Source organism: Carcharodon carcharias, chromosome 10 (assembly GCF_017639515.1).
Source record: "Carcharodon carcharias isolate sCarCar2 chromosome 10, sCarCar2.pri, whole genome shotgun sequence".
In the NCBI taxonomy this organism is placed as follows: Eukaryota; Metazoa; Chordata; class Chondrichthyes; order Lamniformes; family Lamnidae; genus Carcharodon; species Carcharodon carcharias.
In genome coordinates this window covers 149,793,038-149,812,314 of record NC_054476.1, presented here as the reverse complement: position 1 = coordinate 149,812,314, position 19,277 = coordinate 149,793,038, and the positions used below count along the sequence as shown (strand labels likewise).

The 19,277-nt window shown below is 45.2% G+C and overlaps 1 protein-coding gene across 2 annotated transcripts in view; it reads left to right on the top strand.

Moving 5' to 3' along the window:
• dph1 (diphthamide biosynthesis 1) overlaps positions 1-19,277 on the top strand; it is a 618,203-nt gene that overhangs the window by 393,761 nt on the left and 205,165 nt on the right. For both annotated transcript variants that reach the window (XM_041196491.1, XM_041196492.1), the window contains one exon: positions 18,351-18,419. In XM_041196491.1, coding sequence (XP_041052425.1) covers positions 18,351-18,419 — 69 coding nt within the window. The remainder of the gene's footprint in view (positions 1-18,350; positions 18,420-19,277) is intronic.

Below are 19,277 nucleotides of genomic sequence, written 5' to 3'. Positions count from 1 at the left end.
ATGGAGGAAATCACATTGGGAGCAACGAATGCAGTAGACTAAATTGAGGGAAGTACAAGTGAAATGCTGCTTCACTTGAAATGAGTGTTTGGGCCCTTGGACGGTGAGGAGAGGGGAAATAAAGGGGCAGGTGTTGCACCTTCTGCGGTTGCATAGGAAGGTGTCGTGGGAGGGGGTTGAGGTGTAGGGGGTGATGGAGGAGTGGACCAGGGTGTCCTGGAGGGAACAATCCCTGCGGAATACCGCTGGGGGGTGAAGGGAAGATGTGTTTGGTGGTGGCATCATGCTGGAGTTGGCGGAAATGGCGGAGGATGATCCTTTGAATGCGGAGGCTGGTGAGGTGATAAGTGAGGTCAAAGGGGACCCTATCATGCTCCTGGGAGGGAGAAGAAGGTGTGAGGGCGGATGCACGGGAGATGGGTCGGACACGGTTGAGGGCCCTGTCAACCACCGTGGGTGGAAAACCTCGGTTAAGGAAGAAGGAGGACATGTCAGAGGAACTGTTTTTGAAAGTGGCATCATCAGAACAGATGTGACGGAGGTGAAGGAACTGAGAGAATGGGATGGAGTTCTTACAGGAAGTGGGGTGTGAGGAGCTGTAGTTGAGGTAGCTGTGGGAGTCCGTAGGCTTGTAATGGATATTGGTGGACAGTCTATCACCAGAGATTGAGACAGAGAGGTCAAGGAAGGGAAGGGAAGTGTCAGAGATGGACCATGTGAAAATGATGGAGGGGTGGAAATTGGAAGCAAAATTAATAAATTTTTCCAGTTCCAGCGAGAGCATGAAGCAGCACTGAAGTAATCATCGATGTACCGGAGAAAGAGTTGTGGGAGGGGGCCAGAGTAGGACTGGAACAAGGAATGTTCCACATACCCCATAAAGAGACAGGCATAGCTGGGGCCCATGTGGGTACCCATAGCCACACCTTTTCTTTGGAGGAAGTGAGAGGAGTTTAAGGAGAAATTGTTCAGTGAGAGAACAAGTTCAGCCAGATGGAGGAGAGTAGTGGTGGATGGGGATTATTCAGGCCTCTGTTCGAGGAAGAAGCGGAGAGCCCTCAGACCATCCTGGTGGGGGATGGAGGTGTAGAGGGATTGGACGTCCATGGTGAAGAGGAAGCAGTTGGGGCCAGGGAACTGGAAATTGTTGAAAAGATGTAGGGTGTCAGAGGAATCATGGATGTAGGTGGGAAGGGACTGGACAAGGGGAGAGAGAATGGAGTCAAGATAGCAAGAAATGAGTTCTGTGGGTCAGGAACAGGCTGACATGATCGGTCTGCCGGGACCGTCCTGTTTGTGGATCTTGGGTAGGAGGTAGAAGCAGGCCGTCCGAGGTTGGGAGACTATGAGGTTGGAAGCTGTGGAAGGAAGATCTCCAGAGGAGATGAGGTCAGTAACAGTCCTGGAAACAATGGCTTGATGTTCAGTGGTGGGGTCATTGTCCTACTTGCCTATGTTGTGGCGATAACTGCACATCACTAGGACATCCTGAGGTTGTGTGAGACATAAAGCTACAAGTTTTTCTTTCTTTTATTTCTTGTATGCACTTGCATGACAACACCATAAACTGATTCGTAAGGAACTTGGTTACATTATTCACCACCTCTCCCACCCCCTCTTCAACAGCATAAATTCCATCACATTTCTACCTGCCTTCCTTCAGCTCTGAAGAAGAGTCGTACGGCCTTGAAACTTTAGCTCTGCTTCACTCTCCATAGATGCTGCCAGATCTGCTGAGTTTTTCTGCATCTCCTGTGTTTATATTCAGAGTTTCAGCATCCGCAGTATTTTTGCTTTTATTTTGGTTACAAGCAGTGTAAATCTTTCCCATAGTCTTTGCTCAGCAAGGTGGCGACACCTAGTGGCTGAACCTTGCTTCCTGTTTTTATTACACTGAGACTGTGTCCGGTATCTCTGGTCCTTCCTTTTGAGGCTAAATGGACAGGTGGCAAAAGCTATCAGTTCTCGCAGACACGTGGTGCCTGCACTGGGTGTAAAGAGTGACTGGCTATAGCATCCTTAGCTATCGATTCAATGCAGCTCAGAATCCAATAAAAGAAAGACTTTGCACTTATATAGAGTCCTTCAGGACATCCCAAGCGCTTCACAATCAATGAAATCCTTTTGAAGTGCAGCCGCTGTTATGATCACACGAGATCTCACAAACTGCATTGCAGTAATAACTCATTAAGTGTTTTAGTGCTGTTGATTGAGGGGCAAATATTGGCCCAGAACACCCGGGAGAACCCTCCTCTTCTTTGAAATGGTGCCATGGAATATTTTATGTCCATTTTAGACCAGAAGATGGAACCTTAGTTTAACGTCTCATCTGAAAGACAGCGCCTCTTTCACTCCCTCAGTGCTGCCCTGAAGTGTCAGCCTAGATTTTATATTCTCTCTCTGGAGCAGGGTTTGGCCCCACTGTGATTAGCGAAAAATAATTGAACGCCGTATAAGACCTTTGCTCCGTATATGTAGTGCTATAAATAATGCGACCCGCTGGCCATTAGAGAGTTCAGGAGAAGGGGGGGGGGAAAGAAAGGGAAATTAAACATTCTACGTATCAAATAAATTCTTTAAGATAGAATTCTGCTGCCCCTTAATTGTGTTGTAAAACTCTGAGGCCATCTGAATCCTACCCCCAGTGGACTGAATCCTGCAGTGCAATTGCTGTGGATGTGTCAGTTGGCTTTGAACTGTCGAGGTGAGGAATTGAAATGTTACAGCGCTGGAGCAGAAGTGGTGAAAGACTGGTCCTGGGGAATTATACAGCAGCGTGGAGAATATCCTTTTATTAATCCTGAACCAGAGGGAGTGCATTGCTGTCTGTATTGGAGAGTCCAGTCCTGAGCAGAGCGTCAGTCCCCTCTGACTGACAGTGCATTTCTTTTGTTATGTTTGCTGTCTTGTTCTTTGGGGGGTGGTATTGGAGTTCAAGCTCTGGATTCACAATACATCAGGGTGAGGAGGCCCATTTGGTCCACCCAGAATGACTTTACAAGCTATCCTCACCCCAACACCAGCCCCATCACAGGATTCGATGTTTAATTTCTTGTCAATTACATTGTTGAGGTTTGATAATGTCCATTACATAGAAACAGGTGATGGGTAATAATTGCCTTTGAGCGCATATAAATAGTAGATGGCTGGGACACTGGGTTGAGTGGGAAGAGATGTGTAAGACTGAACAAGTCAACAAACGCTCTCTATAAAGAAAAGATCCATGTCTTGGCTTCACCAACCAGCTTAGATCCTATTAACATCCAACTGTTTCTTAAACTCATTTCCAGCATTTTTACCCCCACTAAGAAAGAATGATTTGCATATCAGTTCATAGTTCATGTTAATATTTTAGAGGTACTGTTTAGTTGGGAAGATTAAAGTTTAACTATAGAAAATGGGATAAATGTAACTAAAGCAGCTTGGGGTCTGTTTCACTTAAAAGGTTGGGGCCATGTTGACTTAATAGCTAGAAAGGTAAAAACCATAAGATGGCAGGTTGGCTTACTTAGCTGGAGAGCTGGAGACGTAATATCTACACTGCTTGCAAAGAAGTTGCGTCCAGTGAGATGTTTTGTTTTGGGAGTTGGAGTTAAATTAGTTTAAAAGCACTGAAAGGCTACATTGTCATGGGGATGGGTGGGGCTTAAGAAGATTCTCTGGTTTAAATTTATCTGCATGTTTGCTGTAAGAGGGGGTTTGGTTGCAGTTTGGACCTTGTCTGGTTTGCAGCACACAGAGAAGCTCTGTGAGATATTTGGCACAGTTAAGGCTCAGGAGAAGTCTTGGAGAGCTGAGAAGGTGATGGAAGGTTGCTGAATCTGTGCTAGAGAGGGCTAGGGCTGAAAGTAGCCCTGGGAACCATTTATAGCTCAGTGCAGCTGGGAGACTGGAGTTCGGGTAAACCCAGGGCAGTGCCAGTTTAGTAAAGCTAGCAGCCTGCAAAAAAGTTGGAAGTGTGCCAGTAATTTAAGTGGGATGCAGCTTTGTGAATCTCATGCAACACAGTCTCAGGAGAAGAGATTGAACCATCAGGAGGTGAGCAGTTGTTGAGGCAGTCTGAAGCATAGACGCTTTTGAGGGAATTCAGAAGCTAGATCTCCGAAAATGGAGAGTTGAAATTCTCAAGAGGGAGACAATTTTAAGGAGGTATTGTAAGTCTCACTGGTCACTGAGATCTGAGTGGGTTGTTGAGAAATCTGTGGGATCTGTCTTGGTTGCATCTGCCATCAATGTGCAATGTAGCGTGTTTGGCCATAGTTTGTCTGGTAATTCACATGTACCTCATGTTAATTCTGTATATTAGAGCATAAGAGAAATATTGTAAATTGTCTTGCCTGACTTTGGATACTAAACTTTATTTTGTTTGATTAAAACTGTGGAATATTGTGACTTTATTCTCTTAGTAAGTACCTGAGATTTCAAACATTGTCTACTTTAAATAACAAGTTACTGGTCCCTAACTGGATTGAAACAATTCCTACAGCATCTGTCATGACCTCATGGTGGCCCAAAGTGTTTTGCAGCCAGTTGAGCACTCTTCAACATGCAGTCACTGTTCTAATGTAGCAAACGCAGCAGGCAATTTGCATATAGCAAGCTCCCACAAACATGATGATCAGATATTCTGTTCTGACATTGATTAAGGGGTAATATTGACCAGGACATAGGGTGAACACTGAAATAAAAACAGAAACGCTGGAAACATCTCAGTCAGTTACGACAGCATCTGTGCAGAGATGGAAACAGAGTTAACATTTCAGATCTGTGACCTTTCGCCAGATCTGGAGATGTAATAGGTTTTGACAAACGAGTAGATGGGGCTAGGACAAAAGAAAGGTCTGTAATACTGTGGAAGATAGGAGAGACTGAATGACAGAATTAGTCTTCCAGAGTCAGAGGATGGTGATGGTGCAAGTCAATGATTGAGGGTTGGAAATGGCTTCAGGCAGCGATGCTGACAACGCCAACTAAGTTTGCCAACTCTGGTTGGATGTGTGTCTAGAGATTTTGTCACATGACTCTCCAGCCAGCCCTCCTCCCCCACACTCCTGCCATTGATCACCCCACACATCCATCCTTACTGGGCACTATCTTCCCACGCTAATTGAAAAGTGAGCCCACTTCTAGCCTGGATTGGATCATTTTTACCCATCCTCAATTTTTTAAAAACTTTTAAATAATTTTTTAAACATAAGTATTCAAGGGAAAACCTCATTTTTATTTTTTTAACATCCACTGATTTTTTTTTTCTCTCCTGGGTGTTGCTCGCAGCAGTAATCTAGAGATTTCCTGGAGACGACAGGGTAATTCTGGAGAATTGGCAACCCTAACTCGCCCAGGTCCCTGGCAAGCTGGGCCACTCACTGCTGTTCTTGATGAGAAGAGCTGAGAGGCCCCAACGAGGTTCAACAGGACTTTGAAAAGAATCTAATCAAGCAGAAAGGGAAGGTTCTAGAAACCAGCATGAACGCTAAGGATTATCTGTGAAAGGTTGCTTAGGTCAAAAACCTTGTACCGTTGATGAACTGCGGCTTCATTGCTGTGACCTTCCCCATTTTGAAAGTGTTCAGTTATTTAAATAAAGCTCCTCCCATCGCATGGCTTCTCATTAGACTTTGTGTTGCTCAGAAAAAGCTATGAAGATCAAGAATTATGATGGGTAGAGTGCTTCCTCCAGATAAGTACAATAAAACAACATCATCCATCTTTTGGATGGCGGCCTCATCCTTTACTCATTTGTCCCCCTGCAACTTCTGCACGGCATTTTCAAATGAAAAGCCGTAAAAATTTTAATGGAAGCTGCACCTTGTAAATAAAGAACAGCCTGTAATCTTTATGGTCAAGAGCCCACAACCTTGTTTTTGATTCCTCCTGGTCTGCAATAAATCTCACAACAGGTTGAGCTGGCTGCAGAGCTGAGAGAAGCCTGAGCAAGGCCTAGTTGGGACATGGCCCCAAGAGTGGAGAGTCAATACGCAAGAGACAAGTTAAGTGTGCCAATACACAAGAGACAAGTTAAGTGTGCCAACCCTTCAGGTAGCAACAATTAATCTCCAGGACATTCCTCTGAGCAATCCTGGAGAAAATTATTGAGGGCTGTGAATAAATTTGTTCCTTTTCAATTTTCTTTGAACACTTTTTTTTAGTAGTTATAGAAATATTGCAAACGGCTAGGGTTGGAGAGGGAAAGAGGGACTGTTTTACTGATCATCAAGATTCTTCCAATCAGGTAATGAAGCGTCCTTGTTTACCAGTTGGAGAGAGGTGCCACAATGATGGACATGCCAGGGGACCAATGGCGGTAGCGTAGAGGCGGAGTGAGTGGAGGTGGGAGGTCATGTGATGAATGCTGCAGGATTACGTCCAACCAGTGTTGGCAACCCTATAAACAGACCCAAGTGACCTGTATCCTTGAAGGAATGAACAATCTGGGTCTTTACTATGCCTGCTCACACCCCTCCCCCACTGCTATAATTAACAATGATATAATAGGAAAACATAGAAATTTCAGCCTCTTGGATTCTCCTGATTTTGCTTCATTTTACAGCCAATATTGGGTCCTCTAGGATCAGCAATTCCCAATTAAAAGATTGGAACTTCCCTAGGACTCTCCGAGCTTCTCCCTGTAATTCCCAACAACAGAGGAGGAAAGGAATAGGGGGAAGCCATTCCACCCTGCAAGCTGTTCCACCATTCAATGAGATCATGGCTAATCTGTCTCTTAACTCGATTTACCCACCTTGGCTCCGTCACCCTTAATATCCTCGCCTAAGGAAAATTTAACAAGGAGATCTGAGATGGCAGGTCTCATTGCAGCAGCAAATTTAACAAGATTTGATAAGAGCCGACAGATGTTTCTTACTGTCTATATCTATCCGACATCTGCATACATTTCCTGTCTGCACAGTCAAGACTTCTTGTTATGCTTTGTGTGTCAGTGCTTGCCCACTATACATTCCTGTAGAATCATAGAAGAGGCAGACCATTAAGCCCATCAAGTCTGTGCTGGCTGTTTTGAGCCATCTGTTTAGCCCCACTTCTCCATATCCCTGAAATTTTTCTCTTCAAGTATTTATCCAGTTGCCTTTTGAAGGTGACTATCGAATCTGTTTTCACCACCCTATCAGCCAGTGCATTTCAAATCCTAACCACTCACTTCATACAAAGGTGTTTCCTTGTTTTGCCTCTGGTTCTTTAGCCAATCACCTTAAATCTGTGCCCTCTATTTAATAACCCTTCAGCCACTGGAAACAACATTGTAATGGATTTTAAGCACGTGGGCTCGTCACTGTGATTATGCACCGAAGGCTCACAAATTACTCAAAATACTTGTTGAATTTTTTTTTACAAGGGCACAGAAACAAGCCATTCAACCCAACCAATCCATGCTGGAGTTTATGCCCCACTTGAGCCTACTCCCAACTTTCCTTACCTAAATATAAGATCGTAGCCATTGTTACGAACACCGCACTTACCTTGTTGGAGAGCGAGAGTCAGGATCTCCAGGTCCCGACAGACCTCGGAGTTTCCGCACACGCGCTGTTCTGCGTTTTTTTAACTTCTTTGGGCCGAGGACTGGCCCAGCGCACCTGTGCACGAAGGAAAAGGTGCAAAAACCTGGGTCAGGTGACCGGGAACAGAGTGCCAATGAAGTCAAGTGCCCCAAGCAAGGGACAGGGAGAGGTCCCAAAGTGAAAGGGGACACGGAGAGGTCCCAAAAACAGAGTTCCCAATCAGGGGACAGGGACAGGAAGAGGTCCCAGTTAAGTTAAAAAGAGAAGAACACAGGAAGAAGCTCCAAACAAGAAAAGGACAGCGGTTAGCAGACTTGAAGAGAAGAGGGCTCGGGAGAAGCCCTGGCAGTCGAAGAGGACAGCAGGAGGTTGGTGACTCCATGCTGCGGACTGTTGGGATGAAGGTACCCCTTTGGAACAGCAATGTTGTGCTCAGCACAGCCAAAGAGCTGAAGCTGTGCTTGTGAGCAGGTTCCGGAATCCAGGGGAACAGAATCTCAGGGGACGAGATCGAAACCTCGCAAAGTGGGCCATTGTTGAGGCTGTCCAAGCTGGAGCGACTTTTAGAGAGAATTCCAAGGTTGGGTCATTGAGGGTGAAGACTGGAATCTCTGATGAGAGAGACAGAGGCCAGGATTTTCCAGCTCCGTTGTGGTGGGACTTGCCGGGAGAGATTCAGCGGCCCAGCCAAAAATCCATCGACTTTCGGTGGGACTGGACAATCCTGGCGGCGGGAGGGGCAAAAAATCTGGCCCAGAGTTTGTGGGATTGGTTGTCTCACAGTGTTACTGATTCTAGATGGGTTGTTGAGAAATCCATGGAATCTGTCTTGGTCTCATTTGCTATTTAGTGTGCAGTGTGGGGTGTTTGACCACAGTTTGTCTGTTAATTCACATGTACTTCATAGTAACCCTGAATGCTAGAGCATAGATAGATATTGTAAATGGTTTTATCTTTCTGAGCTTGTATAGTAAAGTTTAGTTTTGTTGGTTCAAAACAGGTGGAATCTTGTAGCTTTATTCTCTTAGCAAGCGTCTTGAATCTCAAACTTTGTCTACTTTAACCAAAACGTTGTTGGCCCTTAACCAGATCTCACCAAAAACCTGGGGGTCTGGTCTAGGATCATAACACCATCTATTCCCGTCTCCCTCATAAGCTTGTCCAGTTTCCCCTTAAGCCCATCTACACTATTCACTTCAACCACTCGCTATGGTACCGAGTTCCACATTCTCACCACTCCTTGGGTGAAAAAAGTTCCTTCTGAATTCCCTGTTGGATTTCTTGGTGACTATCTTATGTTGATGGGCTCTAGTTACACTCTTCCCCACAAGAAGGAACATTCTCTTAATATCCACTACCAAAGCCTTTCATAATTTAAAAGACCTCTATTCGCTCACCTCTCAGCACCCTTTTTCGAGAAAATGGAACCCAGCCCGTGAATCCTTTCCTGATATGTAAACCCACACATTTCTGGCATCATCCTTGTAGATCTTCTCTGCACCCTCTCCAGTGCCTCCATAGCCTTTCTATAATATGGTGACCAGAACTGCACACGATCGGCCCCCAACCGCAATTCCACACCGGCTAGCCAATTACTGGCCAGCCAGCGCCAAGTGCGAGCTGAACAGTTCAGCGATGCCAGGGTTGGGGTGGGAGGAGGGTGGGCGATGACGTCAGTGCGGGTGAGCGCTGAGAGAAAGCTCCCTGAAGGCGGAAAGCTGCCTCAGGGAGCTGCAAACCTGAAAATATTCCAATAGAGTTCTAAAAAGCAGAAAAAAATGCCTGAGTATCACAATCGGGCACCTGAAAATACAGGTGATTAAAAATGCAGCCTGTAGATTTTCATTTTTATTTTATTTCATATCAGAAACCTCATCCCGCCCTTGGATGAGGTTTCATGAAAAATACAATGGCCACCTGGCAGATGTGTGAGTAAAAATGGCAGATAATTTCGCCATTAGTGGGCTTAATTTCCCTCTTAATTGTCGGCGGGCACACTTCCGACTTTTGCACACTCCTGCTGACTGAAATATTGCACGAGTCCGCGATTTCACGCCCGATAGGGTTGGGCACACACCCACCCAGTTAACTTAAAATTAAGCCCAACGTTCTAAATGTGGTCCAACCATCTGTCAATTTTTCCTCAGTAACTGAAATTTCTAATGTCCGTAATAAAGGCTTAAACAAATATAAATATTTCCAAAAATATTACATATTTTGTAAAGACAGGCTGTGTTGTAGTGAACATAAGAATGTACCAGTTAGGAGCAGGAATAGGCCATTCTGCCCCTTGAGTCTGGTCTGTCATTCAATAAGATCATGGCTGATCTAATTGTGGCGTCAACTCCACATTCCTGCCTACCCCCAAAACCTTTGACTCCCTAGTTCATCAAGAATCTATCTACCTCTGTCTTAAAAATATTCAATGACACTGTCTCCATCGCTCACTGATGAGGAGAGTTTCAGAGATTCATGACCCTCTGAGAGAAAAAAAATTCTCCTCATCTCCATCTTAAATGGGAGACCACATTTTAAACTGTGTCCCCTGGTTCTAGTCTCCCTCACAAGGGGAAACATCCTTTGAGCATCCACCCTGTCAAATCCCTTCAGGACCTTATTTGTTTCAATAAGATCACCTCTCATTCTTCTCAACTCCCATGGATACAAGCCCAACCTGTCCAACCTTTCCTCTTAAATTAACCCCCCAAACCCATCTCAGGTATCAGTCGGGTGAGCGTCCTCTGAACTGCTTCTAGTGCATTTACATCCTTTCTTAAATAAGGAGACCAGGACTGTATTATGACAATATAGTCTCACCAATGCCCTGTACAACTGTAGCAAAACATCCCTACTTTTGTATTCCGTTCCACTTGCAATAAACCAACATTCCATTTGCTTCCCTAATCACTTGCTGTATCTGCATACTAACGTTTTGTGATTCATGTACCAGGACACTCAGATCCCTCTGTACCTCGGAGTTCTGCAATCTCTCTCCATTTAAATAATATGCTTCTTTTCTATTCGTCCTGACAAAATGGACAATTTCAAATTTTCCCACGTATTCCATCTTCCAGATTTTTGCCCACTCACTTAACCTATCTACATCCCTTTGCAGATTCCTTGCTTCCTCTTCACAACTTACTTCCCTACCTATCTTTGTATCATCAGCAAATTTAGCAACTGTACATTCAGGTCCCTTCGCCCAAGTCATTTATATAAATTGTAAAAAGTTGAGGCTCCAACACTGATCTCTATGACACTCCACTTGTCACATCTTGCCAACCTGAAAATGACCTATTTATGCTTACTCTGTTTCCTGTAGGCTATCCAATCCTCTGTCCATGCTAATATGTTACTGCCTACACCATGAGCTCTTATTTTGCGCAGTAACCTTTGATGTGACATCCTCATCCGCAGGTTCCCCTTTATCCACGGTGCTTGTTACTTCCTCAAAGAACTCCAATAAATTAGTCAAACATGATTTCTCTTTCACAAAACCATGTTGATTCTGCCTGATTGCATTGAGATTTTCTAAATCCCCTGCTATAACCTCCTTAACAATAGATTTCAGCATTATCCGTGTGAAAGACACTGATCTAACTGGCCTGTAGTTTCCTGCTTTCTGACTCCCTCATTTCTTGAATAGAGGAGTCACGTTCACTATTTTCCAATCCAATGGGACCTTTCCAGAATCTAGGGAATTTTGGAAAATTAAAACCAATGTATCTTCTACTCCAACTTCTTTTAAGCCTCATGATGAAGTCCATCAAGACCTGGGGACTTGTCAGCTTTTAATTCTAATGTATTAGTTCTGTACCTTTCTTTGGTGATTGTAATTGTGTTTAGTTCCTGCCTCCCTTTCACCTCCTGATTCACACTTATTTCTGGGATGTTACTTCTCACCTCTACAGTGAAGACAAAAGCAAAATATCTGTTCAATTCACCGCCATTTCCATTATTAATTCCCCAGACTCTCTCTCTCTCTAGTGGAACAACACTCACTTTGCTTACTCTTTTCCTTTTCAAATATCTGTAGAAATCCCTGTAGGACCTGTAAATGAATCATCTCAGAATTCCAAAAAATAACTTTTAAACCGGTGAGGGTTTAATTCAATGGTGGGATTAGTGTGTAATCCATTAATCTAAAATCCCTGTGTGCCTGACTGCATTGCCATTGTTTGCCAGACAAAGAGAATAAAAAAAACTGTTCCTTACTGAATTCATGTGATTATTAACCCATTGGGTTAGGCAATGGGATAGAGGAGAGCAGAAAGGGAATAGAGCCATGGAGTCTTTTACATAGGCCTGAGAGGATAGACAGGGCCTCAGGCGTCTCCAAAATGTGGCAGCTCTGACAGTGCAGCACTCCCTCAATGCAGTCACAAGGCTGAATTTGTCAGCCTAGACCTTGTGCTGGATTTGGGGCCCGACCCCACAACCCTGTGACTCAGAGGTAAGAGAGAGCCACAGAATGACATTCCAATTAGACAGCACAGTAAAGATCAAAGATGTGCAGATTGGACAGCCCGTCAACGGAACAATAAAAGCAAGGTTAGCATGGTATCGATCGACTGCTATTGATCAGGCGATGTCACTGGCATATTTAGCAAATTGATCACTAGCATCCATTCGCGCACGTAATAAATATTATAATCATATACATCATTGTTACCAGCGAAAGAAGTCCAGATCAGCACATTTTTACTGCGCTGGCTTTTTCTATAATTTGGTGGAGTCTGCCATCCAGGCACTTTGAGTGATCACTAGCTGTGTGCACTGAATCTTTCCTCCATTGCATGGTGATTGGTGAGAAATGAGGACCAAATTGTAATCCTCCCAGGCTCGCCCGGAGCTCAGAAGAATGAGAAGTGATCTCATTGAAAAGTACAATATTCTGAAGGGGCTTGACAGGGTAGGTGCTGAGAGGTTGTTTCCCCTGGCTGGGGAATCTAGAACACAGTCTCAGCATAATGGGCTGATCATCTAGGACTGAGATGAGGAGAAATTTCATCATAGGTTTTTGGAATCACGGGATACAGGGAGCAGGCAAGAAAGCGGAGTTCTGACAAAAGATCATCGTGTTGAATGGCAGAGCAGGCTCAAGGAGCCAAATGGTTAACTCCTGCTCCTATTTCTCATGCTCTTACGTTCAAAATTTTTACTGGAATCTTCCCATTTGGAGACGCTGGTTCCGTTCAGCAGGCTTTTTGTTCTTTGCCAGTTTTCTCCTCTCTCTCCTTAAGGCTCCTTTCTGGGGTATCGGTACCACGGGCATCAGAAACTCAACCACACTAGCAGTCCTCATGACTGAGCCTGAGGCAACGAGCTAGTGACTGTGCATGATGAGCCGGAGTGGGAGACATCAGGGCTGAGTCTAATCCTGTCCTTCCCCTAACATGCATGTGCACTTATCCAGCTAGGATCAATGGATCGTTTTATTTTCCCCCCTGTACTGTCCCATCGATCTGATATCACTCTCTGTCCAGCCTGGTTCCCATCCAGCCTTTGGCACCAAGAGCCCCAGGGCTGAGTTCGCCAACCTCACCCTTTGTGCTTGTAACCCTGACACATCTTTCCACATCTGTGCAACCTTCAACACAGTAAACCATACTGTCCTCCCAAGTAGCCAGCGCATCTCATTTATTTTTATTCATTTGTGGTATATGAGCATGATGGACAAGACCAGCATTTACTGCCCATCCCTAATTGCCTTTGATAAAGTGGTGGTGAGCTGTCCTCTTCAACTGCTGGAGTCCATGTGGTATAGGTACACCCAGAGTGCTGTTAGGGAGGGAGTTCCAGGATTTTGACCCAGTGACAGTGAAGGAATGGTGATATATTTCCAAGTCAGGATGGTGAGTAACTTGGAAGGGATCTTCCAGGTGGTGGTGTTCCCATGCATCTGCTGCCCTTGTCCTTTTGGATGGTAGAGGTTGCAGGTTTGGGTTTGCATTGGGTTCTGCCATCAATGTGTGTACAGTCACCACCAGCATGGGCCAACATCCCAACCTTGGTCCTCTCCTCTATGTGCTGTCTGTTGGTGACTGATGAGAGTCAGCTTTACCTCTCAGCCCCCGTCTACATTATGACTGCAAATGTCCTTGTCTGACAGCAAGTCTTTGATGATTCTCAATCTTCTCCAACTGTTGTCACTGAGACCAAAGCCACCTTGTTTCCCTTGGCTCCCTCCAGAAAACTCAACCTTTGCCCCTGATTCCACCCACCTAGTAGCCAATCCCCCAGACCAAGTTAAAATGTAACCTCTGAATCTTGCGTAGGTTTCACAACAACAACTTGCCTTTATATAACACCTTGAACATAACCAAAATGTACCAAGGTGCTTCAGAGGTGCATAATCAGACAAAATTGATGCTCAACCAAGGAAAGAGACATTAGGTCAGGCAGCCACAGCATTTTAGACAAGCAGAGAGAGGCGGAAAGGCAAAGAGGTTTGGCGAGAGAGTTCCAGAGTTTAGGATCTAGACAGCTGAAGGCACGGCCATCAGTGGTGGAGTGCAGGAAGGAGGGGCTGCAGCAGAGGCCAGAGTTGGAGGAACACAGAGATCTCAGAGTGTTGTAGGGCTTGCAGAAGTTATAGGGCTAGGGTGGAGAATGGCCTTGGAGAGATTTGAACATGAGGGTGAGAATTTTAAAATGCAGGCATTGGTGGGTGTAGGTCAATGAGGGTGCAAGGAGGAGAATGGGGCTTGAGCGATTTAGGACAAGGGCAGCATTTCCCGTCCATCATCAAGGCCATCTATTTTGAGCTCCGTGGCATCATCCACCTCCATCCCGACCTCGTCGCTAAGGGATGCACATGGAAATAGGAACGATTTATGTTCTTGGATGAGGACTGACACCATGGTCACTCAGCAGGTGAAATGATTCCCACATTAACTTGGCTGGCAGCGCTGCTGGGCACATTGTTTTGGGCCAGCTTTAGCTACAGGCAGCAACTCTCTCTGCCCTTCACCTGCTCATTGGAGGGACTTCTGCCTGTATTCGTGGAATTTCTGCACCTACAACTTTAATATAACACCTTTAACATAGCACCTCTAATATGGTGAAATGTCCCAAGGCGCTTCACAGGAGCAATTATTAAATAAAATTTGACACCAAGGCCACATAAGGGATATTAAGACAGGTGGAAAAAATGCTTGGTGAATGATGTTGGTTTTGAAAGGTGACGAGATTTAAAGCGGAGTTACTTTGGACAGATATGCAAATCTGCCACCCGCATCCCGAAAACTAAGCCAGTTCTTATTGAGACAACAGGAAATTCAGCATTTTCTGTACACCATTGCTGATTGAAGCAGCTGGAACATTCATCCAGAGTTTGCAGTTCAGAGGGTGTTAAACTGAGACTTTGGGCCGCCACTTATCTTAGGTACAGCAGATTGCTTTGGGGGGGTAGTAGCGAGTGAATCTCTCTTAAGTTGCAACACGTGCTGCGTATCAGTGATGTTCCTTCCAGAACTTTCCTCTGGGACACGTTGGTGTGTCAGCACGGACTCTACTAAACTCTCTGGCCACTTGCTTCAGAACTCCCGCATTAGTCAGTTAGTCAGTGTTCGTGAGCTGATTGGAGAATTATTGGATCAGTGAGCAACTGATGCAGTGACCAGTCGGTGGTGAAATCTGCTCGTGTTCTGCTTACAAGCACTGGGCTGTGTTTAAACAAGCAGGTTCATGTTGCATTGGTAGCCTCTGTAAAGTCATGGTGCTCCATTAAGGTCCTCTAACTGTACAAGGGATGAAGTAACAGAGGGGGCTTTGTAATGATGCATGGGATTAGGCTGCATCAAGGGGCTGTGTAGTGATGCCAGACACGGAGCTGCATTGAGGTGCAGTAACATTGTGATTATGTTACCGAACTGGATTGATGGTCCATAAACAAGAGTTCAAACCTCACCACAGCAACTAGGGAATTTAAATTTAGTTTATTAAATAAATCTGGAATTAAAATCCAATATCAGTAATAGTGACCATGTAACTACCGGGTTATTGTTAAAAACTCAACTGGTTCATTAATGCTCTTTAAGAAAGGAAACCTGCTGTCATTACCTGGTCTGGCCTACATATGACTCCAGACCCACAGTAATATGGCTGCCTCTTAATCACCTAGCAAGCCACTTAGTTATATTCAAGGAGGCAGCACACACCATCTTCTCAAGGGCAATTAGCAATGGGCAGTAAATGGCCTTGCCAGCGATGCCCACAACCTGTGAATGAATATAAAAAAACACAAAGCGCTGTGTACAAGGCTTGGGGCTGCTCTGCAATTACTTTAAAATAAAGAGCTGTCAAATTTCGAGGATAAATTGAAGAGTTGCTAACAATGGTTGATAGACCAAGCAGAAAGCTGTCAGCCATAAACGACTGACGTGGTGGTGATTTGCCGAGTGGTCGCTGGAGCTCTTATGGTGTTGCTGTGCTGTATTGTGATAACAAGCAGAGCCTTGGTCCAAATAGACCTAACTGTACTCATCAACTGCAGAATCATCACCTCCAGCTCAAGGGAAAGTCTTTAACCACTCTGTTGAACTGCCAGAACGGAGCTGATAATAAAATGCACAATCCTGACATATGGAAGATATAATTCTTCAGCATTGAGATATCATTTGGAATCTTTAATTGGACAGAGGGCTTAAAATGCAATGTTTAAATTCCCTGAATTACATGTATATCACATGGATAGTGAACAGCTTACAAGAACCTTAATGGAAATGTAGTAAAGTGTGGAGCAGCCATAGTGTGGTTTGCTGTCTGATGGTGAATTGAATTGAATTATGTAAAGCCGCTCTCTCTTCCCTCCCCAATCCCTGATACGCTTTCCTACAAACCATATTATTAATGTCAGAAGTGAGGGAGTGACTGGATGGGGTGAGGGGGCCATCTTAACCCGAGCTCCAGCCTGAACACGAAACCCAACCCCAGTGCCCCTGTCCTGACAAAGTCAGGTTGCACTTTGAGAGTTTTCAAGAGCTGTGCGTCACCTCAACTTCCGCTGGCCTGGCTGGCTTGGCATGCTTACTCTAGAGGGAGTGCAACAAAGGTTCACTAAGCTGGTTCCTGGGATGCGAGGCTGTTCTACAAGGAGAGATTGAATAGACCAAGCCCATATTTCCCAGAGTTTAGAAGAATGAGAGGTGATTTAATCAAATCATATAAAATTCTTAAGGGGCTAAACAGGGTCAATGCTGAGAGGCTGATTCCTCTGGCTGGGGAACATAGAACATGAGGGCATAGCCTCATAATAAGTGGTCAGCCTTGAAGGACTGAGATCAATTTCCTCACTCAAAGGGATGAGAGACTTTCAAATTCTCTACCCCAAAGAGCCTTGGATGCTCAGTCACTTAGCATGTTCAAGATAGAGCCCAACAGATTTTTGGGTACTAAGATAGTTAAAGGATATGGAGACAATGAAGAGAGGTAGAGTTGAGGTGGAAGATCAGCCATGAATGATATTGTTGAACAGCAAAGCAGGTTCAAAGGGACAAATTTGCCTATTCCAGCTATCCTTTCTTATCTTGTGTTCTGATGCTTTTGGCCAATTTTCTTTCAGGAGGCCTGTGGAATGGGGAGATTGAGAAAGTGGTTAAAATGATGTATGGAATCATGGGCTTTATAAATCAAGGAAATTAGGATGAACCAGTATAAAACACTAGTTTGGCCTCAACTAGAGTATTGCATCCAATTCTGGGCGCCACACTTTAAGCAGGATGTGAAGGCATTAGTGATGGTACAGAAAAGATTCACATGAATGGTTCCAAGGATGAGGAATTCCAATTATGAGGATACATTGGAGAATTTGGGCTTGTTCTCCTTAGAGAAGAGAGGATTGAGAGGAGAGGTATTCAAAATCATGAGGGTGTGAACAAAGTGAATAGAGAGAAACTGTTCCCATTGGTGGAATAGGCCTCTGGCATACTGGCGGATACCACGTGCTTCCTCTCCAGGGCTACCCAGCCACGACCAAAGTCACAGTAGAGGGGCAGACAGTCAGGTCGGGCAACCCCCTCAAGCACCCGCTGCCCGGACCTGCTGATGGCCACCTTGGCCAGGCCCAGGAATAGGCTTACAAGGAGGTCCCCGCCCCCAGCCCAACTCTGCACCGGGTGTGGCTTCTGAGATCAGGTGTTTTCAAACTATTATGGCCATAGGCGGTCTTTCTTTATATGTGCTCGAGATACTTAATCAACCACTGCCCTTCACCTGTGTATCCTTAACCTTGATAACACAATTAACATACCCATAACAGATGAGAGTTTAGCAAAGTTTAAACAAGTGGACCAGGTCACAATTTGGTCTCTTTGTTCCCTGACATTGGTCCTCTTCATTTTTAGTCCACCTCCAGCGTGTGGGTGTCAACAGAACCTGTCAGCACTCATTGGCTGGGGTCTTTTGTAAACAAAGTCTGCGTGTGAGGTAATAATGATTCCTAAAGGCTTATGCCAGCACGAGTTACTGCCTCCATGTGCCAGTAAGTGCTTGCTTTATAAACAGCTAAATGCCAGGCAGTGCCACCGAGAATGGCCCACACTCGTGATGATTGAAGTACTGTGACCAGACACTCCATTCTTCCCCTATCCCCTCCTCCTCCTCCCCCTCCTCCCCCTCCTCCTCCTCTCCCCCCCCCCCCCCCCCCCCCCCGGGCCTTACAGAGAGGTGTCTGTCTGGTGCCTGCGGAGCTGTTTTTTGAGGCTGACCTGCTTTCCTCGACACACTTTACCATGCAGCAGCATCAGTGATTAATGTGTGTGTCTGTGCAGCCGATCCAAGGCACACTCCAGCACTAATTCAGCACGTGTGCCTTCTCTCTTCTCCTTCCAGTTACCTTGGCGACGGGCGTTTCCACCTGGAATCCATCATGATCGCGAACCCTCGTGTCCCGGCCTACAGGTGAGTGAGAACGCACCTGCATTAAAGGTGGTTGTGGGAAGGGAGTACAATTGCCTCATGAAATACGCCCTTTCAAAAGAAACACACTAACTCAGCTTGATTTTCACTGTTAACCCTTTCACAGCCATGGCCTGTCTGGATACAGTGACTGAATTCTTCTGGTTGTTAGGCTTCTTCTGAAGGCTACTTTTCTCCTCGTGTTGGTCGTTTGCCAAAAGTTGCCGTCGTGTTGTGTCCTGACTCATTGTGTGGGTTTGCGTCTTCGACGGGCTTAACAAAAGGAAAGGCGGGCTTTACATTGCACCTTACTGCTCCTCTCAAAAAATTATATCTCCAAGCGCTTTGTGGACAGTGAATTACTTTGCTGGCTATTGTAGGTGAATGTGGTAGCCATTCTTGTGCATGGCAAGATCCTACCAGCAGCAGTGAAGCAAAAGCCTGGTTCACCATTCTTTTCTCAGCTGATGTTGGTTGAAGGTGTGTCCTGTCTTCTGATTCCCACAAGTTCGAAGTAATGACACTTTTAGACTCGCAGTGTATTTCTTGCAGCTCTCGATGTGGCTGGTGGACTGATACGTTGTTCCTCAGCACGTGCCTCCAGTGCAGCAGTAAAATGTGGCACCCTAGATGTACATTCTCATAATGAGTTCCTATTCCTTTATGAATAATATAACAATAAGCAGGAATGTTGGCTGGAATGCACAACACCACTGCAAGGGGTTAACTGGCTGTCTGCCCCAACACTGAGTGTGAGCCTTTCGCTGAGCCACCTTGTTTCTTTAAGTAGATGTCATTGTTGTTCAGAAGTGATTCATTCCCAGCTCAGTGTTAACCTGGCTGGTGCCGGCACAGAGAACA